General features: G+C 53.2%; 2 protein-coding genes across 2 annotated transcripts in view; one reads left to right on the top strand and one right to left on the bottom strand.

Annotated features, from left to right (window-relative positions):
• The window catches only part of MYDGF (myeloid derived growth factor), a 12,112-nt gene extending 6,322 nt beyond the window's left edge, over window positions 1-5,790 (top strand). Inside the window, exons 3-6 of the mRNA XM_043466266.1 lie at window positions 739-800; window positions 2,279-2,360; window positions 3,844-3,916; window positions 5,226-5,790. Of these exons, the coding sequence (XP_043322201.1) occupies window positions 739-800; window positions 2,279-2,360; window positions 3,844-3,916; window positions 5,226-5,305 (297 nt within the window). The 3' untranslated portion in view covers window positions 5,306-5,790. The remainder of the gene's footprint in view (window positions 1-738; window positions 801-2,278; window positions 2,361-3,843; window positions 3,917-5,225) is intronic.
• TNFAIP8L1 (TNF alpha induced protein 8 like 1) lies at window positions 5,578-27,124 on the bottom strand. Its single transcript, XM_043466267.1, has 2 exons — window positions 26,981-27,124; window positions 5,578-10,197 (listed from the first exon to the last, which is right to left on the bottom strand). The coding sequence occupies exon 2, from the start codon at window positions 10,190-10,192 to the stop codon at window positions 9,632-9,634; it is 561 nt and encodes a 186-aa protein (XP_043322202.1). The 5' UTR covers window positions 10,193-10,197; window positions 26,981-27,124; the 3' UTR covers window positions 5,578-9,631.

Genomic DNA, 27,124 nt, shown 5'->3' with positions numbered 1-27,124 from the left:
TAGCAAAGCTCAGAAACACCTCAGGCCACCAGAACTTGCATTTGGCCAACTTTTTGGAGGCCCTGAAAATGAGAATAAACTGGTAGTGGTGTGTTTTGGAACCATCATAAAGTATTATTATTCATTTTAAAAATGTTTTGGCCACACCGAGTGGTATGTGGGATCCTAGTTCTCACAGGGATCAAACCTGTGCCCCTGCAGTGGAAGCACAAAGACCTAAGTACTGGTCCACCAGGCAAGTCCCTAAAGTATTATTTTCTTAATTAAATTTTTTTAAAAAGCTAATACATGTCATTCAGAAAGAGAAAAGAAAAAAAACAAAACATGAAAAGCTCTCCGGCACCTTCCATCTGCCCAGCCGCCACCCACGTCCTGCGTGTCGCCTTGGTTATCACGGTCTTGCATCTTCTCTAAGAACTGCTCTGCACTTACACAAGCAAGCATGAGCATACAGTCTTTCCTTCTTTTATTTTTGTTTTTATTTTTCCCAACCGGCTTTATGTTTTACAGCAAAATTGAGCAGGAGGCCCAGGGATTTCCCGTATCCCCGTTCCCTTCACCCATCACCCCTGATCAGAGTGCAGCCACTTGGATTTGTGAGGGCCAGTGACCCTGCACTGACACATCAACACCCCAAGTCCAGAGTTGACATCGGGGTTCATTCCCAGTGTGCTGCGGGCTGTGTACGTGATGATGAGGCTGCGTGTCCTGGGTTGACCTGCTGTCCTCTCTCCCCAGAAGTGGCAGATGAGTCTGGGGACCAGCGAAGACCACCAGCACTTTACCTGCACCATCTGGAGGTAAGCCAGGGTCCTGGGGGTGGGATCTCCCCCTCCTCAGATGAGGCACCTTTGCTCTAGGCGGCCCACAGAGTCCTGCGATCCTCTGGGGTGGGGAGAGCTCCCTGGGAGGGCTCTCCAGGAGATCACGTTGACACTGAGGCCAAGAGGGGGTTGGGGGGCGGGGGGCAGGAGCGTTCAGGCAGTGGCCGCAGTCCCCAGACGCCGCCCCCTTCTTCATCACCCTCAGTTACATTCATCATTCAAGGGCTTAACCTCCCGCCCTGGGGCTGACACCATGCCCACCCTTCTCGTAACCCCACGGCCTGGAGCCCAGCTCGAGGAGCCTGAGAAGGAGGCGCTCAGCCCCCTGAGGGGCTGCAGTGTCATCGGATCCTGGCCCTTCTCCTCTGGGCCCCATGGCCTGGAATGGATCGCCCGAGCAGAACTGATTTTTTTTTTTTTTTTAAATTTAGCTGTGTTGGGTCTTAGTTTCTGCATGTAGAATCTTTGTTACAGTGCGGGGGCTTCTCTTGTGGCACACAGGCTCAGTTGCTCCATGGAATGTGGGATCGAACCGGCATCCCCTGCATTGGCGGGTGGATTCTTAATCACTGGACTTCCAGAGAGGTCCCACAGGACCGATTTCTCAAGCATCAACACGTGTCCGACACAGCAGAATTCCCAGCTACGCTCTCACCCTCAGGGACCGGGGTCAATGCAGGGGACAGATCAAGAAATGGGATATGATAGAGAACAGGGAGGGTGACATTTAATTAAGAAAATGTGTGCTGGCCTCAGTGCACAGTCCCCGTCTCCTGCGAGGTACCTTACAGCAGTACCCCACTCCAGGGTACCGAGTAGTGTGAGGGTGGGAGCCCCATGTCCTCAACGTGCCACCACCAGCCCTGTTGAGAGCCTGTCTGTGCCCCTTCCTGGCCTCAGAGGAAAGCATCTAGAGGAGAGGAGCTGGGGTGGGGCCCCCTCATTATAGGTTAGTCATCCAAGCTGCATCCCCGTGCCTGTAGACCACCATCTCACATGGACTTGGGAGTGCCAGCCCTCCAGGTGGGCAGACTTGGGCCACACAGGCCCAGAGCAGGGTCCTCATCCTGCTGCCTCTTAGCTGACCCACCCAGCAGCACCCCCTTAGGGGCACACTCAGCTGTAAGCACCCTCCTCTGCTACCTAGGTAACCACTGTACTTCTCACCCTCTGGGGATGTCACCCTGCCCCGCCCCCACTGCAAACCTAGGATGTTGTCCAGGGGATGAGAAGTGCTCAGCAAATGGACGCAAGTGTTCCTGTCCTCAAATAGCTCCCGTGCAGAAAGGGAAGAGGCTTGTCCATCATGGAGCTGGAAGAATGTTCTGGCAAAGAGCAAATCATGTTGAGGGCACCCAGTCTGTCCTTCCCAAAAATGGAATCCCCAAGTAGATTCTTAGGGAATGGAGGACACGTAGACCCAGGCTGATCTGTCTCCCGACCTTTCTTCGCAGGCCCCAGGGCAAGTCCTACCTGTACTTCACACAGTTCAAGGCAGAGGTGCGGGGTGCCGAGATCGAGTACGGCATGGCCTACGTGAGTGTTGCCCAGACTGGGGGCTGTCTGGCTGGCCCACCATGGACTGTGCCTTGACAACCCCCAGGTTGGGGGTGAGGAGGTGGCAATAATGAGGAGATGGATACCAAGCCCTTAGAAGGAGGCCTGGGGGTCGCAGGTTGCAGTACCCAGAGGGGATCCCAGTTGGCCCCTAGAGACTGGTCTTCCTCCAGTAAGGCTTTACCAGCCTCCCACTTATGTCCCCTGCTGGCCAAGCTGGCAGGAAGCCAGGAGGCAGGGGGGCTCAGCCCTGGGGATAGGGCAGAAGTGGGCCCAGGGGGCAGGCTCACTGGTATTGGGAGGGCCCCACATCCTTTGGCGCCAGTGACCTGTGGTTCACAGCTCTGCCAGCACCTTCTGCCATGCTCCTGACCTCCACAACCCCCTTCAGAGCCCAGCCACTCTGCAGAGCCCATGCCTGCTTCTGCATCTGAGTCAGGAACAGTGTGAAAACTACTTTATCAACCCAAGAAGCAGAACCAACAAGAGACAGACATGAGAGATTCACTGTAGGAACTGGCTTCCGCTGTGGGGGCCTGGCTGTTGGCGGGGTTTCGTCCAGGGAAGCCTCAGCTCTTCCCCTAGGCATCCCCAGGTCATCAAGGACCATCTCTTTGACTTAAAGTCAGCTCAGGATGAACCTCTGTCACAGCAGTGGCCCCCCCAGCAGCCCCCACCAGGGTCTGATTGCCTAACGCTACCATGGCTCCTCCCAGTTGACACATCAGACTGACCATCAGTCTGTTAATTCATCACTCTCTTGGGTCTCTTCTTTGCATGCATTCATGCTCCATCACTCAGTCATGTCCATATCTTTTGGAACCCCATGGACTGTAGCCTGCCAGGCCCCTCTGTCCATGAGGAGTCTCCAAGCAAGAATACTGGAGTGAGTTGCCATGCCCTCCTCCAGGGGATCTTCCCAACTCAGGGAATTGAACCCACATCTCTTACCTCTCCTGCATTGGCAGGTGGAGTCTTTACCCCTGCACCACCTGGGAATCTCCACTTCTTAAAGAACAGGAGCCTAGCAGGCTATAGTCTATGGGGTCGCAAGAGTCAGACACGACTTAGCGACCAAACTACAACCACAAAATTGTGTCTAAAGTAATCTATTCTTACTGTAAAACTCTTACTGTAAAACTCCATTACTCTAACTGATCTGAGAAAGACACAGTTCTGATTTTTAAAAATTACATTCAAGAGACAGCCATGCTTGTATGCCATTTCCATACATCAGCTAAAGGGAAAAACTGAATTAGATGCCTCCCTCCTCGGATTTGCAGCAAGGCATGAGGTTTGAAGCCAGCTGACGGTCTCGTAAGTGGATTAACCCGCTACTTCCACTGGATTCTCTTTTCTGTGCTTAAAAAAGCATCTCGAGTCTGTCGTCTCTGTTGCTCCAGGAAGCAAACCGAGCCGTGTTCTTTCCTGATTAGAAAAGTTTCCACTTGTTCCCTTTCAGTCGAAAGCTGCTTTTGAGAAAGAGAGCGACGTTCCCCTGAAAAATGAGGAGTTTGAGGTGACCAAAACAGCAGGTAGGTGGAGGAGTTTGTGGGGCTGTAACCCAGGTTCTCCAGCAGGGAAGGTGAGAGAGGGGACAAGACCCCCATGAGGGGTCGATCCAGGGGCCACTGGTGAGAGGAGGCTCCTATCCTTCCTGTAAAAAGGGCCACCTGGTAAATATTTTCGGCTTTAGGGGCAAACACCCCCTCTGAAATAACTCGGCCTGCCCCCGCAGGGCCAAGGCAGGCATGACCCACTCATCAGCGCATGTGGTGGCTGCATGCTAATGAGACCTTGTTCTGTGAACACTGACATGTGAATGTCATACTACATTCCCGTATCACAGGATGCCATTTTCCCTTTCTGTTTATAAACGTAGAAGCCACTTTTTGCTTACAGGTGGCAGGCACGCTTGGCCCATCCCTTGCAGAGATCAGAGGGTGTGAAGTCTGCTCAGCTCCACCGTGGGGTGTGGGGGAGGGGGCGTCCTGGGCCCTGTGACAGGTTCAGGCATCGAAGTTGGGACCTCGCGTGTGCCACGTGACGGGAGAGGCCGGGGGTCACGTCCTGAGGCTCCGAGACCCCTGTGGCCTCTGACCCCTGTTCAGCTACCGCCATGCAGGCCAAATGCAGAGCAGAAAGAGTAGGTGCTAGAGTTGGGGCTCGGAGGGGTGAGAGCAATGGGGGATGAGTGAGTGAGACAGTGGATGTGGAGTTGAGCTGAGTCAGGGAGCCTGAGAGTCCTGAGGGACAGGGGAGAAGTGAGATGAGGAACCCATGTGGCCATGGGTGCCACCAGGCACCACAGTGGAAAGTGGGAGGGGAGGGAAGGTGGTAGTGTGATTGGGGGTTTTAGGAGGGCCTGGAAGGAGGCCCGCCCTGCCCTCAGGTCCTCCAGGGCACAGGGCCTGTTCCGAGTGTAGATCAAGGACAGAGGGGCCTGGGATGCTGGCAGACCCTGAGCCCCAGGAAGTGCCAATGGGGAGGATAGACAGGGGGTGGGAGACAGGCTGGGGCTGCAGAGCAGGGCACGGCCAGACAAGTTTGCCAGGGCAAACCTCCGACCCTCACCTATTCTCAACGTGGCTGAAGTGATCACAGCTCTTCCCACCTCAGCCTCTCCCATGGCCTCTCGTTGCCCTCCAGACAGGCCCTCGACTTCCCCACCTTTCCCCTGTCCATCACCCATAAGCCTCTCAGGGCCAGGAGCCTTTCCTTATGGAGTCCACTTGGAGGCCCCTCCCCTGCCCTGCCCCCATCGTTGCCCCCACGCCACCCCCCAACTCAGGACCCAGAGGCCTTGCAGAGGCGAGCACCAACCCAGGGTCTCTTCCTTTGCAGTGTCCCACAGGCCTGGGGCCTTCAAGGCTGAGCTGTCCAAGCTGGTGATCGTGGCCAAGGCAACACGCAGCGAACTGTGACCTGAAGCCCCTCTGAGGGTGGCTCCTCTCCACACAAGGTGCTGGACCCCAAGAGGGCCCAGTGCTTGTTTTCTAGGTGGGATTGGGGGGCTCTTGGTTTTCTGTCCCAGCTGACGTTGCCCCATTTGGAGGACAGCTAAGGCCCCAGAGTGGAGTCTGGAGGGCTAGGACTCACCTGGCTCCCACCTTCCCTCACCCCGAAGATTGTGGGTCTGAGACCCACAGCTCTTCTCATCAGAAGAGGCATCAGGACACATGGTGGGGGGCCAGGGGGGGCGTCTCCCGGGATCATGGCTTTTCTGAAGCCAGAGCATCCCCTCCTACCCACTGGGATCAGGCCAGGCTCCAGGATGTTCTGCGGGGGAGCCCCCCGCCGCCTGTGATCCCACACCAGCCGCCTTCTCACTCCCCAGGGGACCAACTTTCAGACTGGGCAGAAATGAAATGTTCTTTCATATTTAAATAAATAAGGCAACTAAAAAGCACCCACAGTCTTGGCGTCCGGCACTGGTGCCCCCCCACTGGCTGGGCTTGCAGGGCCGGGGTCCCCTACTGTCCTTTGCTGCTGAAGACAGGCGAACTCAGTCACCCCCGGGCAGAGGGAACCTTCTGGCAGGACTTTCCTACAGGCGCAGACGTGCCGGACCCAAGGCAGCCTCACCAAGGCTCACATGGCCTCACCTGTGGGGCCACTCCTAGCCGAAGGGGAACGCACTGGGGAAGCCTGGCTCTTTTTATTTTTGGCATGGCATGTGGGATCTTACTTTCCCAACCAGGGATTGAACCAGCGTCCCCTGCTTTGGATGTGTGGAGTCTTAACCACTGGACCACCAGGGAAGTTCCCAGATCAACTGTTCTGCACCCTATAGTTGGCTCTGCTTATTTTTTTTGAAGCTGGATTGCAAACTCGGTGACTTAAAAAAAATAATGAAACACCCCAGGCAAACAAAAATAAATAAATGAAATCCCCAAATGCCTCAGCCAGTTCTAGCAGCAGGGCCTGGGAGTCTGACCCCCAGTGGACTGTCTGCCTGGCCTCTGACCAGGAGGAAAGAAACCTGTGGCTGTGAGTCGGGTCCTTGATGATCAGAATCACCGCATTGGGCTGGCTGAGGCCTCTCTGTGTCTGTCACTCACCTGGCCCGCCCCTCGTGCGATCAAGGAGTCAGGTGCTGCTGGGACCCCGCCAGCCAGAGAAGCAGCCGGCTGACCAAGGGCATGGGGTCCAGCCCCAGGGCTCCAGCACTACTGGTGTAGGAGCCATTCCAAGGGAGGCGCAGGCAAGAAGAACAGCTGCACTCAGAACCAGTGACTGACAGGGACCTTGGGCCCACAGGACTTGAGGAAAGAAGCAGCAGCCTCAGTGGTCAAATGCACACGACCTGCGCCACTTCAGGAGCAGCTCTCTTTTTGTTCAGTTGCTCAGTTATGTCCGACTCTTTGCGACTCCACGTTCCACAGCATGACAGGCTTCCCTGTCCTTCACCGTCTCCTGGAGCTTGTTCAAACTCCCGTCCGTTGATTCGGTGATGCCATCCAACCATCTCGTCCTCTGTCCTGTCTTGCCCGCTGGACAGCACACAAGTCCAGAGCAGCTCTGGACGCACACATGTCCTAGGGGATGCTCGCTCCACCGAGCATGGCAACCTGCAGGTCTCAACAGGGCCCAGGAGATGCTTCCCCGAGGCTGCCTGCAGAAACTAGGCAGCAGGACACAGGCAGAGGCAGTGGTGCTCCCTGGGCCCTGAGCTGCGTGAGGGCCAGACCCCAGCCAAGAGGAATATTAATTTTTATATGTTCAGTTGGGAATCACTTACCACTTCCACATCCTGGGCGCTGGCAGAGATGCAGAGTGGTGGGCGTGATGTGGCGGGGCAGGGCGGAGCATCTCTGGACACAAAGAAGCCTCCCCTCTACCCCAAGGGCCTGGTGAGCAGAGCCGCCCGGCCCCAGGTCACGATGAGGAGCAGGACCGAGCCACCTCTGGGCTGCCAAAGCCAAGCTCTGCCACCGCTGCTAGGCTGTCATCAAGCTCAGCAGGAATAAAGCCTGCCAGTAGGCTGCAAACCTATAACATTTGTGTGCAACCTGGAGTTCTTTTCTTTTTTTATTTTGGCTGTGCTGCGTCTTCATTGCCACGCTCAAGCTTAAGTTGCCCCGTAGCAGGTGGGATCTTAGTTCCTGGACCGCAGATGGAGGCTGTGTCCCCTGCATTGGAAGGCAGATTCTCAACCACTGGACAACCAGGGAAGACCCCAACCTTGATTTTTAATAGGTAGAAACCCCGGGCAGGTGAGAAAAAGCTATAAGATGCTTTTATTTACATAGTTCTCTTTGGTTCTTTTTTTAAAAATTCTTTTTATTTATTTGGCTGCACCAGGTCTTTGTTGTGGCATGTGGGATCTAGTACCCTGACCAGGGATTGAACCCGGGCGCCCTGCATTGGAAGCGTAAGTCTTAGCCACTGGACCACCAGGGAAGTCCCAGTTCTTTTTTTTTTTTTCTAAATTAAATCTCAAGTGTATGAAAAGAGTCAAGACAACAAGTCCAAAGCCTTGTCACATGAATGTCCTTCAGCCAGCAGAGCAGAGGGCAAAGGATTTCATCTGGGGCTTCTTGGTGTAATCAAAATACACATTTGCTCTTGAATTGGAGGATCTGTCTCTTGGCACACAAGAAGAGGGGAAGTTTGCCTTGGAAGTGGAAGGTAGGGGAACAGCTGACTATTGGGTGGAAGCCTTTGGCTTTTTCAAGGCAGCTGAAACCAAACAGAAATGCTGCCCTGGATCTGGGGTCCTACTGTACCAGCCAGCCCAGCATGGCATGGAGAGGCAAAAGGGAGTGGTGAGGACTGTGGCGGAGCAAAGACGGGCCACCTCTGCAGCTTCACCAGTGGGCAGTACAGGTAGGTTTTCTACAGTTTTCATGATCTATTGATAGATTGGGACATGCAATTTCCTTGGTTTCAGGTGTTGGCAACTAATTCCAAATGTTTCAAACACTGAGGCTAAGCAAACCCATCGTCTCACCTAATATGGCCTGCGGACCTCCTGTTGGCAACGTTTCCCCTAAGCAGACCAGGTTCTACAGAAACGGACACAGTTCCCCCCTCCCCCCAGGGTGCTCAGAACAACCGGACACAGCCAGACCTGCAGCAGGGTTTGCAATCTTTTAAAACCTCTGCCCACTTCTGACCAAATTGCAAATACCTCCCCACACCCCCACGTGTCCATCCGTGCCCCAAGTTAAGCATTGTCCCACCTGCCGGGTGTTGCCAAAGCCAAGGTTTGTTGAGCTTCGTCTCTGAGGCCTGTCATAAAAACAAGTGTTATGTGTATTTGTTTCCCAAATATGAAATGATCCTTTAAAAACAGGCATGCGTCTAAGATGGCTTTCCCGATGGCCTCCCATCAGAGGTGCACTCCAACCCCTCCCTCCTGGGAGTCAGGGCCACGATGCCAAGCAGACAGAGGGGCATCCTCGCCAGTAGGCCTGAGCCCACCACAGCTCTCACCACGGCTCCCTGGCCTCATTTCCTAAGGTGCGGAGCAAAGTGCCCAGCCTGGGAGGCTGACACAACGGAAGCTTGTTTGCTCAGCTCGGGAGGCCCAACATCAAGGTGTGGGCCTGGCCGGTGTCCCAGGCTCTCTCCCAGCTTCTGGTGCTGGCTTGCAGCTCTTGGCATTCCTTGTCTTGTAGACACATCCGCCCAGTCTCTGCCTCCACCTTCACATAGCATTCTCCCTCTGAGACTGTCTCCACATGTCCCCTTCTCAAAAGGACCCAGTCATGTGGATTAGGGGCTGCCCAGCTCCAATATGAACTCACTGCAACCAATCACATCAGCAATCACCCTATTTTCAGATCAGGTCATATTCACAGGTCCCAGGGGTTAGGACTTCCATCTGGGAAATGGGAGGTTACAGCTCACTCTGTAACACCCCCTCTTGGTTCCCTGTAACCCTCTCTGCGGGAATGAAAAAGCCCAAGTAACACTGAAGTGAGAAGCCCCCAGCTGTCAGAGACACCCAGTGATTTGAGGGGTACAGACAGTGGCTCAAGGGGCATTGTTCAGATGGTGCCACAGCAGGCAGAGGTCTCCAGGTGCCTGGGGGAGGCCGCAGGCACAGGCAGACTGAGCCGGGCTCCGAGCCCGGTGAGATTGGGCCCGAGGACAGGGGACCCGGGTCCTTGGAGCTGCAGTCACCTGTGTGTATGTGTTGGAGGAGGGGTGATTGGCCAGAGTCAGATAGGAAGGAAAGGGTTAGCTCTGCCCCACTTCGAGCCCCGCCCCCCCGCAGGCAACCGCAGCGGGGTCGGAGGTCATCATATGCTGTCCTCATCCAGCATCCGGGTGAGGCCGTCGCAGATCCGGCGCAGGTGGGAGCGGTAGGGCTCCACGGGGCTGTAGAGGGCCGCCAGGAAGTCGCAGTCGGCCAGGTGGCCGAACACGTGGTTGATGCGGCCGTGGGACTTGGCGGTTAGGTGTGCGCCAGCCGCCTGGTGCAGCAGGTCCCGGCACTCAAGCAGGGCGGCGGCCAGCACGCGCCTGTCGAAGGTGAAGTCCACCTGGTGGAAGCTGACAGCAGTCATGGCCAGACGGCGCGCCTGCTGCCGCAAGCGCTGTAGCCGCGCCAGCTCCTCGGCGCCCAGCTGCCCGGCGCGCAGCAGAACGCCCAGCTTCACTGCCACCTTGACCAGGTTCTTGACCAGCTTCTGGGCCTCCTTGCGGCTGCGGGTGAACTCCTTGGTGGCGCGGTACAGCTCGTCCAGCACCTCGCTGCTGGTGTCGTCGATGAAGGCGGACGCCACTGCCCGGGAGGCCATCTTGCTCAGGAGCTTCTTCTGGGCCTGGAGGGCCAGGCTCTTGGTGCTGAAGGTGTCCATCTGTCCTGTGGGGGGAGACACACAGACCCGCCATCAGCCCGTGGTGCCCAGCTGTGGGGGCCTTGCACCGGTGGGCGGCTAATGCTGGCGACCTCTGTCTTCCGCATGGGAGAAATGGGCACGCGCGCCACCAGCCCATCCCCAGGAGAGCCCATGTGCCCACTCCACAGACGTACTGGGTGCGCAGAGCTGACCTCGAGACCCTTCCACCCCCCCCCACCCCGCCCCACCCCCCTCCACCAAACAGCAAGTGCCGCCATCAGAGAAGCTGCAAGAGCCCTTAGCAGGGACTCCTGAGCAGATCAAGAAGGCCCAAGAAGGCCCTGGACAAGAGGACAGGTAACAAGATGGGGAGGGAATCACAGGCTCCAAGGCCTAGGGAAGGGAAATTCAGAGTTGTTGGAGGACCGGATGCAGAAACTTATGAACAAATAGCAAAACCTATTTTTAGGAAAAGCTTGTAAAAACAAACAACATTCACACTGAAGAGATGATGGGACCTAAGGGAATTTGTTTCTTAAAGGAATTAATGTGTAGTGGTGGAATCTGGGCAGGGCCTTCTGTTATGGTTTATTACAGAATATAGTTCCCTGTGTTATACCCTAGGACCTGTGGTTTAGCCATTTCTGTAAACAATACTTTGCACCTGCTAATCCCAAACTCCCAACTAATCCCAGACTTGCAACTGCAAGTCTGTTGTCTATGTCTTTATTTTTGGCTGTTGTGGGTCTTTGTTGCTGCGCGGGCTTTCTCTAGTTGTAGAAGGTGGGGGCTACTCTCTAGTTTTGGATCGCGGACTTCTCATTGTGGTGGCTTCTCTTGTTTCTGAGCTTGGGCTCTGGGCGCATAGGCGTCAGTAGCTGTGATGGACAGGACTTAGTTGCTCCGTGGCATGTGGGATCTTCCAAGATCAGGTATTGAACATGCGTCTCCTGCATTGGCAGGCAGATTCTTAAACTGTGCCACCAGGGAAGTCCTGTTCTCTATGTCTGTGGGTCTGTTTCTGTTTCATTCAGTTCAGTTCAGTCACTCACTTATGTCCGATCTTTGCAACCCCATGGACTGCAGCACTGCCAGGCCTCCCTGTCCGTCACCAACTCCCAGAGCTTGCTCAGACTCTTGTCCATCGAGTTGATGATGCCATCCAACCATCTCATCCTCTGTCATCCCCTTCTCCTGCCTTCAGTCTTTCCCAGCATCAGGGTCTTTTCCAGTGAGTCAGGTCTTGCAACAGGTGGCCAAAGTACTGGAGCTTCAGCTTCAGCATCAGTCCTTCCAAAGAATATTCAGGACTGATTTCCTTTAGGATGGACTGGTTGGATCTTCTTGCAGTCCAAGGGACTCTCAAGAGTCTTCTCCAACACCACAGTTCAAAAGGCGCTCAGCTTTCTTTATAGTCCAACTCTCACATCCATACATGACCACTGGAAAAACCATAGCTTTGACTAGACAGATCTTTGTTGGCAAAGTAATGTCTCTGCTTTTTAATATGCTGTCTAGGTTGGTCATAGGTTTTCTTCCAAGGAGCAAGCATCTTTTAATTTCATGGCTGCAGTCGCTATCTGGAGTGATTTTGGAGCCCCCAAAATAAAGTCTGTCACTGTTTCCATGTTCCCCATCTGTTTGCCATGAAGTGATGGGACTAGATGCCATGATCTTAGTTTTCTGAATGTTGAGTTTCAAGCCAGCTTTTTCACTCTCCTCTTTCATTTTCATCAAGAGGCTCTTGAATTCTTCACTTTCTGCCATAAGGGTGGTGCTATCTGCATATCTAAGGTTATTGATATTTCTCCTGGTGATCTTGATTCCAACTTGTGCTTCATCCAGCCCATGCGAAAGCATGATATGCTCTCCATAAAAGTTAAATAAGCAGGGTGACAATATACAGCCTTGACGTACTCCTTTCCTGATTTGGAACCAGTCTATTGTTCCATGTCCAGTTCTACCTGATGCTTTTTGACCTGCATACAGATTTCTCAGGAGGCAGGTAAAGTGGTCTGGTATTCCCATCTCCTGAAGAATTTTCCACAGTTTGTTGTGATCCACACAGTCAAAGGCTTTGGCATAGTCAATAAAGCAGTAGTAGATGTTTTTCTGGAACTCTCTTGCTTTTTCGATGATCTAGCGGATGTTGGCAATTTGATCTCTGGTTCCTCTGCTTTTTCTAAATCCAGCTTGAAGTTGACAGTTCACATACTGTTGAAGCCTGACTTGGAGAATTTTGAGCATTTCTTTACTAGCGTGTGAGATGAGTGCAATTGTGTGGTAGTTTGAGCATTCTTTGGCATTGCCTTTCTTTGGGATTGCAGTGAAAACTGACCTTTTCCAGTCCTGTGACCACTGCTGAATTTTCCAAATTTGCTGGCATATTGAGTGCAGCGCTTTCATAGCATCATCTTTTAGGATTTGAAATAGCTCAACTGGAATTCCATCACCTCCACTAGCTTTGTTTGTAATGATGCTTCCTAAGTCCCACTTGACTTCGCATTCCAGGATGTCTGGCTCTAGGTGAGTGATCACACCATCGTGGTTATCTGGGTCATAAAGATCTTTTTTGTATAGCTCTCTTGTGTATTCTTGCCACCTCTTCTTAATATCTTCTGCTTCTGTTAGGTCCAGATCTGTCCTTTTTTGTGCCCATCTTTGCATGAAATGTTCCCTTGGTATCTCTAAATGTTCCTTTGGTATCTCTGTTTCGTAGATAAGTTCATTTGTGCCATACTTTAGGTTCCACATATAAGTGATATCATATATGGTATTTGTCTTTCTCTGACTTAGTCCTCTTAGTATGAGAATCTCTGGGTCCGTCCATGTTGCTGCATATGGCATTATTTCATTCTTTTTTATGGCTGAGTGGTAGTCCATTATATATATACACCACATCTTTATCCACTCATCTGTTGATGGACATTTAGGTTGCTCCCATGTCCTGGCTATTGTAAATAGTGCTGCTATGAACATAGGAGTGCATGTATCTTTTTGAGTTATAGTTTTGTCCAGGTATATGCCCAGGAGTGGGATTGCTAGATCATCTGGCAGCGCTATTTTTAGATTTTTGAGGACCCTGCATACTGTTCTCCATAGTGACTGCACCAATTTCCATTTCCACTAATAGTATGGAAGGGTTCCCTTTTCTCCACACCCTGTCCAGCATTTGTTATTTATAGACTTTTTAACGATGGCCATTCTAAGAGGACAACAGAGGATGAGTTGGTTGGATGGCACCACCGACTCAATGGACATGAGTTTGAGTAAGCTCTGGGAGTTGGTGATGGACAGGGAAGCCTGGCATGCTGCAGTCTATGGGGTCACCAAGAGTTGGATACAACTGAGCAACTGAACTGAACTGATTCTAAGAGGTGTGGGGTGATACCTCACTGTAGTTGTGATTTGCATTTCTCTTCTATTAGCAATGTTGAGCATCTTTTCTTGTGCCTATTGGCCATCTGTATGTCCTTGAAGAAATGTCTATTTAGGTCTGTCCATTTTCTGATTGGGATGTTTGTTTTTTCTGTTACTGAGCTGTATGAACTGATTATATATTTTGGATATTAATGAGTAGGGCTTTCTGAATCCCACTACGTGCGGGCCCTGGCTCCAGCCTCGCAGACCCACTGTAGCCTTGCTCTGAGCTGAGAAGGGCTCAGGCTGCGTGACCACGGGGGTCCTGGCCTCACTCCACAGCTCCATGAGACAGGGTCCCAGCCCCCGCCTCAGGCTGTTCAGGGTAGGGGAGGAGCGCAGTTAGCAACCCCCCATCTCCCCAGCCCCATGAGTTTACAGCAGACACCCCTGAGGCCTTAGTCAGGCCCTAGATGAGTCAGGGGGGCAGCAGCTGGGTGGGGGCTCCCCAGGGCCATTTGTGGGGTTTTGGGAAGCACAGAGTTCTGATGACTCCTCTGATACAGAAACACTGACATGCGTCAGCTTGCGCCCAGGAAAGGACCGGGCAGGTGGCCGAGGTGAGTGGCAGGCTGGTGCTCCTGGATCAGCAACCACGCCTCCGACTGCAGAAGCCTGTCCCTCATGTCCCTCCTGCCATGGCCGTCTTCCAGATTTCCCAGGCTCTGAAGCCTCCCCCTCAGCACCAGAATTCTTCCTAAACTGCACATCTGGGCATAGTCCTTTCCTTCTAAGAACCAGCTGGAAGCTCCTCATGGCTCTTGAGACCAAGCCCCACACTCCATTTGGGTCCCTGCCTCTTCCCTGGTGAACTCCTATACATCCCTCAATACCTTAGCCCCCAAACCCCTGCCTCTTCCTTGGCGGACTCATATATATGCCCCAAAGCCCTGGCCTCCAAGCCCCTGCCTCTTCCCCTGGCAGCTTCATCCCTCAGCTCAGCCTGAACACCACCTCTGGGAAGCCATCCCTGAACAGCCAAACTGACAGTGAGGCACCTCCTATGAGTCACCCAGCACCCCAGGCATCCCCCATCTCTGCTCCACACTCTGGCTTTGCTGCCTCAGTGGTCTGCGTCACCACAGGCCCCAGGGGAGATAATGGCCTGATTCCCTATCCACTCTGTTTCTGGAGACTCCAGAAGCATCTGCCCAATGAATGAGGGAGCCTGAGGCCCACCCCCAGCCCTCCCCCACTGCTGCCCCAGGCTCTGGTCAGAATCCACCGCCACCCCAGCTGCGGGCCAGCCTGACCAGGAATGCCATGTGGGTGCCCACTCAGCCATGGGAGCCCCCACAAAGCCCCTCTTTGTGTGAGCTCAGACGCTGGGAGGAGTCCCAACCCTCAGCCGCCCTCTTGCTGCCCACAGAGGTCAGGACAGGCCTGGTGATGAATGACCCGGGCCTCCCTGCCCCCTACACCAGTCCCAGACCCTGTCCACAGGCTGGGGCCAGAGCGGGGTGCGGGTGACTCAGCATCACATGGCAGGCCCTGAGCAGTGGCTGGTGCCTATTTCATCACTTCTGCCTGATATTGTACTGAGCTGGCTGCCCATTTGCAGAATGGCTCAGACCAGGCTCAGAGAGGCTTAGCCATTTCCCCAAGGCCACACAGCAACACAGGGACCGCCTGCCCCACCCTCTCTGCACCCAGCTACCTCTGCCTTCCCTAGCTGATGCCTGGGAGTCGCCCTCAGTCTTGGGGGGCTGGGAGATATCCCCCGTGACACAACCAGCCCTGATATCTGGGGCTTGCTCCTGGCTCTGACCCCATGGCCAAGCAACATAACTGCCCTATGCCTCAGTTTCCCCGTCTGTAAAATGGAGGATGGTGACTGTCAGGATGGAGAACTGACTCCATCTCAGGACAGAAACGTGTGGCCAACCTGAGGGCCCCCCAGGCTGTGAGATTTCCCTGTGCAAGAGGCTGGACCACTGTCCCGACTTCTGACCTTCAGGCTCTGCGTCCTTTAGCTCTCTGAACAGACCTATTTCTCCGCTATGTTCTCAGCAAGGATGCTTTCTCACCAATTTCTCTAGAACATTCTATTCTTTATTTTTCTTTTTGGTCACACTAGGTGGCATATGGGATCTTAGCTTCCCAACCTGGGATCAAATCCACACCCCCTGCATTGGAAGCACAGAGTCTTAACCACTGGACCGCCAGGGAAGTCCCTAGGGCATTCTATTCTGTTCCCTCTATGTGGACCCCTCCTGGTCTCATCACCTGTAAACTCCTGCTCCTCATTCAAGTCTCAGAGTGACTGTCACCTCCTCCCGGAAGACTTCCGGATGTCCCAGGCTATGCTGGTTCCCCAGCGTCCGTCCTCCATTGCAGTTCTGAGCACTTGGTCTCAGTGTCCGTCACACCAGGCCTGACGGCGTGGGCAGGGACTGTATGTTTCTTGCTCTGGTGGCCAGCCTGGGGCCTGGTACTCAGCAGGCACCCAGTAAGTGTTTGCTGAATGAATAAGCGGGGGGGTGTCTGCAGACATTGAAACCCGGAGGGAACTCCCAACACCCTGGGTCCCCCAGTTTACAGATGGATAAACTGAGTCTCAGAGAGAGGAGAAGGCCTTTCCCTGGATCCCAAGAACCCTGGCGCTCAGGTCTTTCTGCCCTATTCCGTTACTGTGTGGCCCCAGGCAGGGCTCTGCCCCTCGCTGGGCCTTGACCTTCCCGTCTGCAAGTCCTGAGCTTGTGCGTGTTGGTTCAGAGGGGAGGCTGGTCCTACTGACTGGCTTCAGGAAGAGCCTGGGCCCACGGCAGCAGCGCTGCCCGACCCCCACCCTGCCAAGCATAGGAGGAAGAGGGGTGGGGGTGGAGGGGGAGACTCCATACTCTTAGCCCCTCGGGCCAGTCCCCAGATCTGTGACACCTGGACCAGCCCAGCTGCATGGTGGCCCACCCCCCTTCTCCTCCGTCCATTGTTCTATCAGAAACGCACCCCCCTCCAAGCAGCCAGACAGGGAGATGACTGCTTTCCCCGGGGAGCACTCTGGGGACCAAAATAGACCCCAGCCTTCCTTCCTGCCAGCTGTGCTCATCCAGGTCCAAGGGCAGGCCGGCGGGAGGGGCCTGGCGGGGGCAGGGCCTTCCCAGGGACTGCCCAGCGGACCCAATGCCAGATCACCCCACTATTGTCACGAGCCAGAAATGCCCGATGAAGCTTCCAGGGCTCGGCTGGGACGCTCATTCAGGTCCTCCGTGAGCGTTTATAGAGCACCAGCTGTGTCTTAGGGCTGGGAATATGTGTGTGCTAAGTCGCTTCAGTCGTGTCTGACTCTTTGTGACCCCATGGACTGTAACCCGCCAGGCTCCTTTTCCAGGGGATTTCACAAGCAAGAATACTAGAGTGGGTTGCCATTTCCTCCTTTAGGGGATTTTCCTGACCCAGGGATTGAACCTGGTTCTCCTGCTCATCAGGCAGATTCTATACCTGGACCAAAAGAGATTGGGTCCCCGCCTCCCCAGGGATCCCGGCCGGCTAGACCCCATGCCACCTCCTTGTTCCAAAATAATTTGGGTGCCCTCACTTCCCTGAAACAGAGTCCACAGGCAGCACTGTCTATCTCCACCCGCCGGTATAAAAATAAAATTAATAGGTGGTGAGAATAGTGAGCAGGATTGTACAGGCAAACTCTGGAATATTTCTTTAAAAAAAAAGAAATTTTATTTTGGCCATGCCACACAGGATGCGGGACCCTAGTTCCCCAAACAGGGAGAGAACCTGTGCCCCCAGCGTTTGCAGTTGGGCATATTAGCCACTGGGCCACCAGGGGAGTCCCTGGAGTGTTGCCAGTTCTGTGCCTCAATCTGGGTCTACATGAATGTAAAACGTCATCGAGCTGGGTGGCTGCAAAGCAATGTGAATACACTAAAACCCAGCAAATTGTCGACTTTCAAGGGGTGAATTTTATGGTGTATGAATTAGACCTCAGTTAAAAAAATCTAACATTTCTCCAAAGAAGGTATATAAATGGCCGATAAGCAGGTGAAAAGATGCTCAACATCACTGGCTAGGAGGAAAATGGAAGTCGAGCTCATAATAATATAATACCTCACCCCACAAGAATGGCTACTGCCAGAAATACAGACAAGAAGCAGGGCTGGCGAGGTTGGGAGAAACAAGCCCTCATCCAAGGCTGGTAGAAACAGAAGATGGTGCAGCCACTGTGGGGAACAGTTTTCTGGCAGGTCCTCGAACAAACACAGTTACCACATGACCCAGCAATTCCGCTCCTAAGCATCAACCCCCCCCCAAGAAATGAAAATATATGTTCACATAAAAACATAAACACACATGGGCATAGATAGCAGCACATTTGTACTAGCCAAAACATGGAAATGACACAAACACCCACCCACATATAGATGGACAAACAAATGTGGTCCCTCCACACACGGGAGCATCACTCAGCCCTGAAAAGCAGTGAAGCCCTGACACTCGCTACCACATGGATGGACCCTGAGGACACGATGCTCAGTGAGAGACGCAGACACAGAAGGACACAACAGGGTGTGATTCCACTGACAGGAAACGTCCAGAACAGGAAGATCCACAGACGCAGAGAGTGGGTTCCTGTTGTCAGGGGCTGGGGAGCACAGAATGGAGAGTGACTGCTAATGGAGACAGGATGTCTTTTGGCAGTTGAAGAATGTTTTGGGATGTGAACACCTTAGTGAATTTTACAATACGTGAATTACACATCATCAAGCGGAACACTCAATGCACCTATACCCAGTGGGCATATTTTATACCTTTGTGCCCCTTACTATATATTTGTTGTTTAGTCACTAAGTCGTGTCTGACTCTTTGTGACACCTGGACTATAGGCCACCAGGTGTCTCTGTCCAGGGGATTTCCCAAGCGAGAATACTGGAGTGGATTGCCATTTCCTTCTCCAGGGGATCTTCCCAACCCAGGAATCAAACAAACCGGCATCTCCTGCATTGACAGGCGGATTCTTTACCACTGAGCCACCAGGGAAGCCTATATATATATATGTATGTACACACACACACACACACACACATATATAATGCCTCACTTTAAACATGTTAAATAGGATTTTCCTGATGTCTCAGTGGTAAAGAATCTGCTTGCCAACTCAGGAGAAATAGGTTCGATCCCTGATCTGGGAGCAACTAAGCCCATGAGCCACAACTACTGAAGCCTGTGTGTCCTGAGCCCGTGCTCTGCAACGAGAAACCACCGTAACGAGAAGCCTGTGTACCTCAACTAGAGAGCAGCCCCTGCTTGCCCCAACTAGAGAAAGCCCACACAGCAACAAAGGCGCAGCACAACCAAAAATAATAAATAATTTTTTAAAAATGCTAAATACATTGGGACTTCCCTGGAGGTCCAGTGGTTAAGACTGTGCTTCTAATCCTGGAGATGTGGGTTCAATCTCTAGCTGGGGAGCTAAGACCCCACATGTCTCATGGCCAAAAAAGAACCCCAAAACATAAAATAAAACCAATATTGTAACAAAATTCCAACAAAGACTTTAAGGGCTTCCCCTGGTGGCTCAGTGATAACAAATCTGCCTGCCAATGCAGGAGACATGGGTTTGATCCCTGGTGTGGGAAGACCCCACATGCTGCGAAGCAACTAAGCTTGTGAGCCATGACCATCGAGCCTGTGCTCTGGAGCCCGGGGACTGCAATTACTGAAGCCCGAGCGCCCCAGGGCCCGTCCTCCGCAACAGGGGAAGTCACCGCAATAAGCCCGAGCACTAGAGCAACTACAGAAAAGCCCACACAGCAACGAAGACCCAGCACAGCCAAAAATAAATAAAATTATAAAATAAATAAATGAAAATGGTCCACATAAGAAGACAGAAATCTTCAAAAAAGAAAACCTCAGGCCCACTGCACTCAATGACAGAGTGAATCTGTCAGAGGTTTGCCCCTTGATGCAGCACTGCAGTGAACACGAAGATACAAATTTCTACCACAAAAAGAACTCCAAAGGTCCCATCTGTTTGTAGGACATATCGCAGGTTAACCTTAAAAATGCATTCCAGTATACATCAGGTGCAGACAAATACTGTTTGACTCCATTATACCTAGAATAGTCAAATTCATAGAAAGTACATTGGTAGATGCCAGGGGCCATGGGGTAGGGAGATGGGGAGCAGAATGGGGATTTAGTATTTAATGGGGACTGAGTTTCAGTTTAGGAAAGTGAAAGATTCGGGCGACCGATGATGGTGACGGTTGCACAACAACGTGGATGTACTTAGTAGCACTGAAATGTACAAGTTAAACGTGGTTATTATGTGACTTGTACCATAATACAAAAACATAACAAACAAACAAACAGACCAAAACTCCATCTTCCCCTGATTTGCCCAGGAGTTGCATTTCAGGTATGTTCATTGAAAATTAAAACTCCCGGTCATTGGTTTACATTTCTGGCAGGACATTAGGAAGTTGTGGGCTGAGGGGCTGCCCTGAGCATAGCTGGATGCCTAGTGTCCCTGGCCCCTGCCCCTGAAATGCAAGCACATCCTGTTATTATCACAAGTGGGGGAAAAAACCCTCCGAATTTCCAAAACAGCCGCCTAAGAGGGGTCACCCCTGCTGGAAGGAGGAGACAGCAGGAACCAATGAATGTGGAATAAACAGGATAATTTCAGAGACAGTTAAGGCCTGGGTTGGGGGCAGTGACAGCCAGGGACAGCAGGTGACCTAGGCCAGTGGTCGGGAAGTCTTCCTGGAGGAGGAGCCCCTGTAGCTGGGACTGGAAGGACGGGGCCTGAGGCAAAATGAGCCAGGCAGAGGGGACAGCACGTACAAAGGCCCTGGGGCACGGCAGCGCAGCGAGGAGACCGGAGACTGGTCCCCAGCCTCCTAGGAGCCCACCGTCCAAGTCTGCCACAGCTCTGAGGTCTCCCCACCAAGACCCCGGACCAGCCCCAGCCCCTGAGGGCAGCTTTCCCATCTGTGAAATGTGTGTCCAGTTGCTGAATCTCTGACTCTGTCAACTCCTATACTCCATGTTCTTCCCAGAACCCTGGCCTCCATCCCTACCTCAGACTTATGCCCTCTGCCAACCCCACTTTGTCTCTTCGGCTCTGACCTTTGTCCCTGTCCCCATTTTGGACACTCCAGCTCCTAAACTGACCAGACATCGACCTGGAGCCTCGGGTTGCTCTAGACATGACAGCATCCTTTCCTTGCCCAGGCAGAGGCGGGGAGGCAGGACTCTATGTGAGCCCTCCCAGAGGGGAAGGGCACTCGGCCTGGCAGATCTGTTCCTCCCAATCCTTTCAGTCCGCAAACTCTGGGGGAGGGCCAGCCCCCACCCCTGCCCCATCAGCGACCTTCCCCACTTCATCTCCTCTCTCACTGTCCCTGTAACATGCTAGGCATGGTCCAGCCTCGGGGTCTCCACCAGGTGGGCGTGGCCTCTCCACCCACACATTCCTGGTGCTGGACGCTGGGCGTGGAGGTGATGGGGATTCCACCCCGACTCCCAGGGGCCCTAACTCCTCCCTAGGTACACTGGGAATGCTACATCTCATCCCATTCACCACCTGCTGGAAAGTTCTTAGCCACCAGCTCTCCGGGGGGGGGCGGGAAGTAGGCATGTAGGTACATACGTATGTTTTCCATAAACTTTACTGACATAAAGGATGTGCGCCGTGCAACTTAAGAAAATAGCAAACCTCGTTGTAAATTTCACGCAGCCAATCGATGCTTGATAAATGTTCTCAGTTTTGCCTAACTGGTGGTGGTGGTGGTGTTTAGTGGCTAAGTCGTGTCTGTCTTGTGACTCCATGGACTACAGCCCATCAGGCTCCTCTGTCCATGGGATTACCCAGGCAAGAATACTGGAGTGGGTTGCCGTTTCCTCCTCCAGGGTATCTTCTTGACCCAGGGATCGAACCCATGTCTCCTGTATTGGCAGACGGGTTCTTTACCGCTGAGCCATGAGGGAAGCCCAGTTGTAAAATTGGTTCCAATAGCCAATCTGTGGTTGCTATGGATAAATGAAAGCAGTTCTGACATGGATGTCGCTGGATCTTCTCTTTCATATGAGAAGAGAAAACTTGGACTTCACTTACTCACTCACTGGCCAAGTGAGTGACTTTTTTTTTGCAGAATCCAACAGTGGTTTTCCAATAGTGAGGGAATATCCCCTCAAGGTTTTTTTGTGCTATTCGAAAGCAAGCAACTAGAGACACACCACCCTTTAACATTTAATTTTCATTATTGACATTACCTGGAATTATACTGGGGGTGGCAAACTCTGTCCGGCTGCCTGTTTTTATAAAGTTTTGTTGGCACTCAGCCATGCCCACTTGTGTACATATCAAAGCACAGTCTTGAATAGAGGCAACAGAGGCCATGTGGCTTGCAAAGCCAAAATATTTACTATCTGGCCCTTTATAGAAAAAGGCTGACCAGCCTCTGGATTAGAGGATGACTGAACAATACATCAAACCCTGATTTGTAGCATCTGCCAATATCCATGGTGTAAATTCTCTTGCCATGGCCAGTTTCAAGCTTCCAACTTGACCACGGAGTTGGAACAAACTGCTCACCATTTCCACCAAACAGAAATAACCTCGAGAGCATAGAGGTCATTGTGCAATGCAGTAAAATAATTAGAAAGGATATATATTTTCTTTTTTTGTCTGCACTGCCTGGCATGTGGGATCTTAGTTTCCAGACCAGAGATGGAACCTGTGCCCCCTTCATTGGAAGGTCAGAGTCTTAAGCACTGGACCACCAAGGAAGTCCTGAAAGTTAGGATTTTTGACCATTTATGACCTTTGCTTTTTTATAAGTTATTTTGAAGTATTTAAGTCACATACCATCAAATCCATGCTTTTAAAGTGTACAGTTCAGTGGATTTTATATATTCACTGACCTGGGTAACCATCACCACTATTTAATTCCGAAACATTCTCATCCCTCCAGAAAGAAACCCCATCCCTTGAACTTCCCTGGTTGTCCAATGGCTAAGATTCCAAGAATGGGACCCAGGTTCGATCCCTGCTCAGGGAACTGGATCCCGCATGCATGGCATATAAGAGTCTGTAAGCCACAACAAAGTTCAGAGATCCCAGTGCAACCCAGTAAATAAAATATCTATTTTTTAATTTATTATTCTTATCTGGGGGGAAGGAATGGTGGGTCTGCATTGCTGCACCTGGGCTTTCTCTAGTTGCGGCAAGCGGGGGATACTCTTTGTTGCAGGGCGTGGGCTTCTCACTGCGGTGGCTCCCCTTGGTGGGGCCCATGGGCTCTAGGTGCTCAGGCTTCAGCAGTTGCCACTCACAGGCTCTGGAGAGCTGGCTCAGTGCTGTGGTGCACGGGTTTAGTTGCCCTGAGGCATATGGATCGTCCTGGACCAGAGATCAAACCAGTGTCCTCTGCATTACAAGGCAGATTCTTAACCACTGGACCACCAGGGAAGTCCCTTTAAAAAAAAAAAAAAAGAAACCCCATCCCCATCAGCAGTCACTCCCTATCCCCTCCCCCAGGCCCTGGCAACCACTAATTTACTTTCCATCTCCATGGATTTGCCTGTTTTTTCATATAAATGGAATCACACACTCTGTGTCCTTCTGTGTCTGGCTTCTCTCACTGGGCATCCCGTTTTCAAGGTTTATCAGCATTGTAACGAGTGTCAGCCCTTCACTCCTTTTTATGGATGGACAGTATTCTGTAGCTCTGTGGGTGTTTTTCTTCTTTTTGGCAGTGCCACGCAGCTTGTGCCGTTCATTTATCCACCAGGGATGGAACCTGGGTCCCCTGCAGTGACAGCTGGGAGCCCTAACCACTGGACCGCCAGGGAATTCCCATCCATACCTTTGTTTTAAACATAATGTATTTGACTGTAAGTTCACAGCCTGTCATTTTTTTAAATTTATTTTTTCTTCCAGTTTTATTGACAGTCTGTCATTTTTAATAACGGGGATATTAACAACTGGGTGGCAAAATTCCCAACAATACAGCACGTGACTGATGATTGGGGTGAGGCCGGCTCCGGCATGCCACTGGTCCACGGAGCAGCCTGCCCTCCACATGAATTCTTCATGTCCCAACAAAGGGCATCAATAATTGATGGGCCCGCTCAGCGGGGCCAGGGCTGCCGCCCCACCTTTCTCCCTCAGCCCTGGCTGCAGGGGCCCAGGGCAGCCTGGGGTGGGGTTGGGTGGCGGGGGGCTCCGGGTCTCTGCTCGCCATGGTAAATGCCCCCACGGTCTTTGTTCCCATTCCATACTCTTCGCTAACACCAGAGCACCTGCTGCTTCCAGCCAACACCAGGGTACCCGCTGCTTCCAGCCCTTTATCAACCATCACTCAGACCTCACATCTGGCGCCCATTTGGATATGGAGAAAGCGGGGCTGAGGGCTACCTGTTTGTCTGAGCGGGGGGAGGGGATACCAGTGGTTCTCAAACGGGGTTTCCCAGAGCCTTCGGGGGCCACCCCAAAGATGGGCAGGGTCTGCCTGCCTGCCGGACTGCGGCAAGAACTAGGACACTTTCCACGGTGGTCAGATCTCCACTGAAGAAAGAGCAGGGATTGGGCGAGGGACGGGGGTTGAGGGTAAGGAACGGATGGGCAAAAATGAATGTTGGGAGACCGAAGCCCACCCCACTGCAGAGGACAGGAGAGGCTGGGACTCAGGTTGATTTTTAACAGCAAGTGGCAGAGGTTCGAGGGTCACCTGGCAGGACTGTGGACACAGCCCTTTAGAGTCCTGGCTCCACCCACTTCTCACCTCTCCGCAGCCTCCATCGTGTCTCTGGTCCGCGTCCCCGGTCCGGGTTCCTCTCTGGAGAAGCCGCCAGAGGGCGCCAGCGAACACCTTAGTCCTCCCCTCAGGGCTCCCACCTCCCTCAAAGTAAACTCCCAAGTCCTCCCGGGGCCCACAAGGCCATGCACGACCTACTCCGTCCCCTCCCTGCCCTCCCCTCCTTCCTCTCTCCCCCTCACTCACTTTGCTCCTGACACACAGGCCTCCTGGTTGTTCCACCAGCACATGGAGCCTGGTGCTACCCCAGGGCCTTTGCATGGGTTGTGCCCTCTGCCTGGATTGCCCCTCGTCTCTGCATGGCTATTTATTTCTTGCCATTGAGCTTCAATTCAAATGTCACTTCCTCAGGAGTCCCTCCCAAATTCCCCATCTCAACTAACTTCCCCATCCATCTGCCCCTCCAGTCCTTCATGCAATTACAGCTAAGCCTAATGACTTTCTCTGGATGAATGTGAGCTGAATCCGGGGGGCAGGAAGGGGTGCACCACATGGACTTGGGTCATTGCTGGGTTCTGGGCACCCTGCACCAGGCTTGGCTTACAGTAGGCACCCAGAACCAGGTTGTTGAATGAATAGATGGCCTTTCAGTGCCAGAAAGGAAGTCAGAGATGTCATCCAAGGGCCCCACTATCCAGCCAGGGAAACTGAGGCAAAGAGAAAGACAGATATCCTAAGGTCACATAGAAGCAAAGCGCGAACACTTCTGGAAGGGTCTCTTCCAGGTGGACACTCCCCAACCTCCACCGCCCCTTTGGACAGAAGGGAAAAGTGAGACCTGCAGGATGGAGCCTTGGAAGATCCCAAGGACTTGACCAGAGGATGCCAAGACCAGTCCTGAATGCCTCACGTGGTGAGATGCTGGAGGAAGTCATCTGATGGAGGGGTATACGTCGCAGATTCTGGGGTGAAAGCCCAAATTCTCTGTAAGGCCAAGTCCTGCCTGTCTCTAGGTCATCTCAGTCTGTAACACCTGCACAAGCATGAGTCATTTCTTCAGCACCTGCCTCTGGAGCTATTTCCATGACAATAGCCGGAGTTATGTCCTAGGCACCCTGTTGTGGCCCCATTTGACAGACAGGGACATTGAGGCCTTCTGAACCCATCACATCAGATCACCAAGCAACCAAAAGGCCCCTCCCCTCCCCAGGTCTCAGGTGAGGAAACTGAGGCTCAGGCAGCCCTTGACCTGCCTAAGGCCACACAGCAGAAGGGGATATCATGGGGCCTCCACGGGGCCTGCCTGACTGGTCTTTTAACTTAGGAACCCCCACCCTCCATCAGAGTGGGGTTTGAGTCCCCAGTTTGCCTCCCCCAAGAGATTTGGGCACTCATCCACCACTGGCGTCCCAGGCCACCAGGCCTGCCAAGTGGGAGAAGCTCAGCCCAGGTGTTCCTGTGGCTGGGACGACAGTTCTTTGTTCTGGTTTCCATAGGTACAGCGTCCCTGGGACGGCTCCTCCTCCGCCCCTCCCAGCCACCCAGCTGCCCAGCCCTGGCCCCGCTGGCCCTTGGCCCGGCCCATCTAGCAACTTGTTATGTTTTAAAGTTGGCTCCTGGGCACCTGGCATTCAGGTAGAGGGAACAGCTCCTGCAAAGACCCCGAGGCAGGAGAGTGCCTGGTGCGTTGGTGGAGTGTGGCGGCTGTGTGGCTGGAGCAGAGTGAGTGAAGGGGGTGAGAAGGAGGAGGTGGGGATCAGGGGAGAGACACGCAGGGCCCATGTTCCTGCATTTAATCCTGCAAGCTGCCCTCACCCCTGGGGGAGTTGTTATGTCCCTCAGACAGGAAACTGAAGCTGGGAGAATGGAATCAACTTGTTCAAGGTACTGGTGGTGAGCGGCCGAGCAGGAACTCCGGTTTGTCTGATTCCAAAGTCCGAGCTCCCCAACCACTGGGCTGAACTGCCCTCACCCATGCTACCCACCCACCCCCAAACCCAGGACGTTCACCTCCCCCAGCTGGGCTGAGACCTGCTCAGGAAGTAACCTCAGAGGCCTGTTTACAGATGGGGCTGCCCCTCCTCCAGCTGAGCCCCCCCAGGATATTGGGGGTTGTGATGCACACAGATCTGGGTCAGGTCAGCTACCAATTACCTCAGTGACGAAGCCCCAGTTCACAGCTGACAAAACTGAGCCCAAGGCTTCAGGCTATTGGGGAACTCCCAGGTGGCCAGTCTGGGTGGGCCTGGCTCCGGACGCCCTCAGCTGCCTGGATCAGCCAGAAGTCACACACATCCTCACCTCCACGTCTCTGGCCTGGCTGCCCACACCTGGAATGCCCTCCTGGCTCTGAAATCTGGCTCTGGGGCTTGGCACCCTGCACTGTGAAACGGGCAGAGTCCATCAGAGTCCTTGTTGGGTGTGCTCTGGTCTCAGAGCACTACCCATGCGGGGGGTGGGGGGAGGCAGATCAGATCCAGTCCGCCTCCCCTGACCCACACAGCAAGAGAGACAGAGGGAAAGGGAGAAACAGAGAGGGAGATGGAAACTGAGGCAGGAATACTGATCGACCGGGGGTTGTCAGAGCAGAGGGAGCGACAGAAACAGAGAGACCAAGTGGCCCCCGAGGTATGCTGAGATGCGGGGCGCCCCAGCACCGCTCGCTTACCTGTACTCTGGGATTCAGTCGTTGGTTCGACCGTCGAGGTTCTGTCCGGCTGCCTCTGAGAGGCCGTTGCTGTGGCTGCGAGACTCGTGCCTGAGGACTGGGACCCGGCGGGGCGGAGCAGGAAGCTCGGTCCCGCCCTCCAAT

This window comes from Cervus canadensis, chromosome 4 (genome assembly GCF_019320065.1).
Source record: "Cervus canadensis isolate Bull #8, Minnesota chromosome 4, ASM1932006v1, whole genome shotgun sequence".
Classification (NCBI taxonomy): Eukaryota; Metazoa; Chordata; class Mammalia; order Artiodactyla; family Cervidae; genus Cervus; species Cervus canadensis.
Note: the sequence above shows the minus strand (reverse complement) of the source record. Positions and strands in the feature narration are given on the sequence as shown.

Coding starts and splice junctions, on each gene's coding strand:
- TNFAIP8L1 (XM_043466267.1), bottom strand. CDS start 10,192: ATGGACACCTTCAGCACCAAGAGCCTGGCCCTCCAGGCCCAGAAGAAG.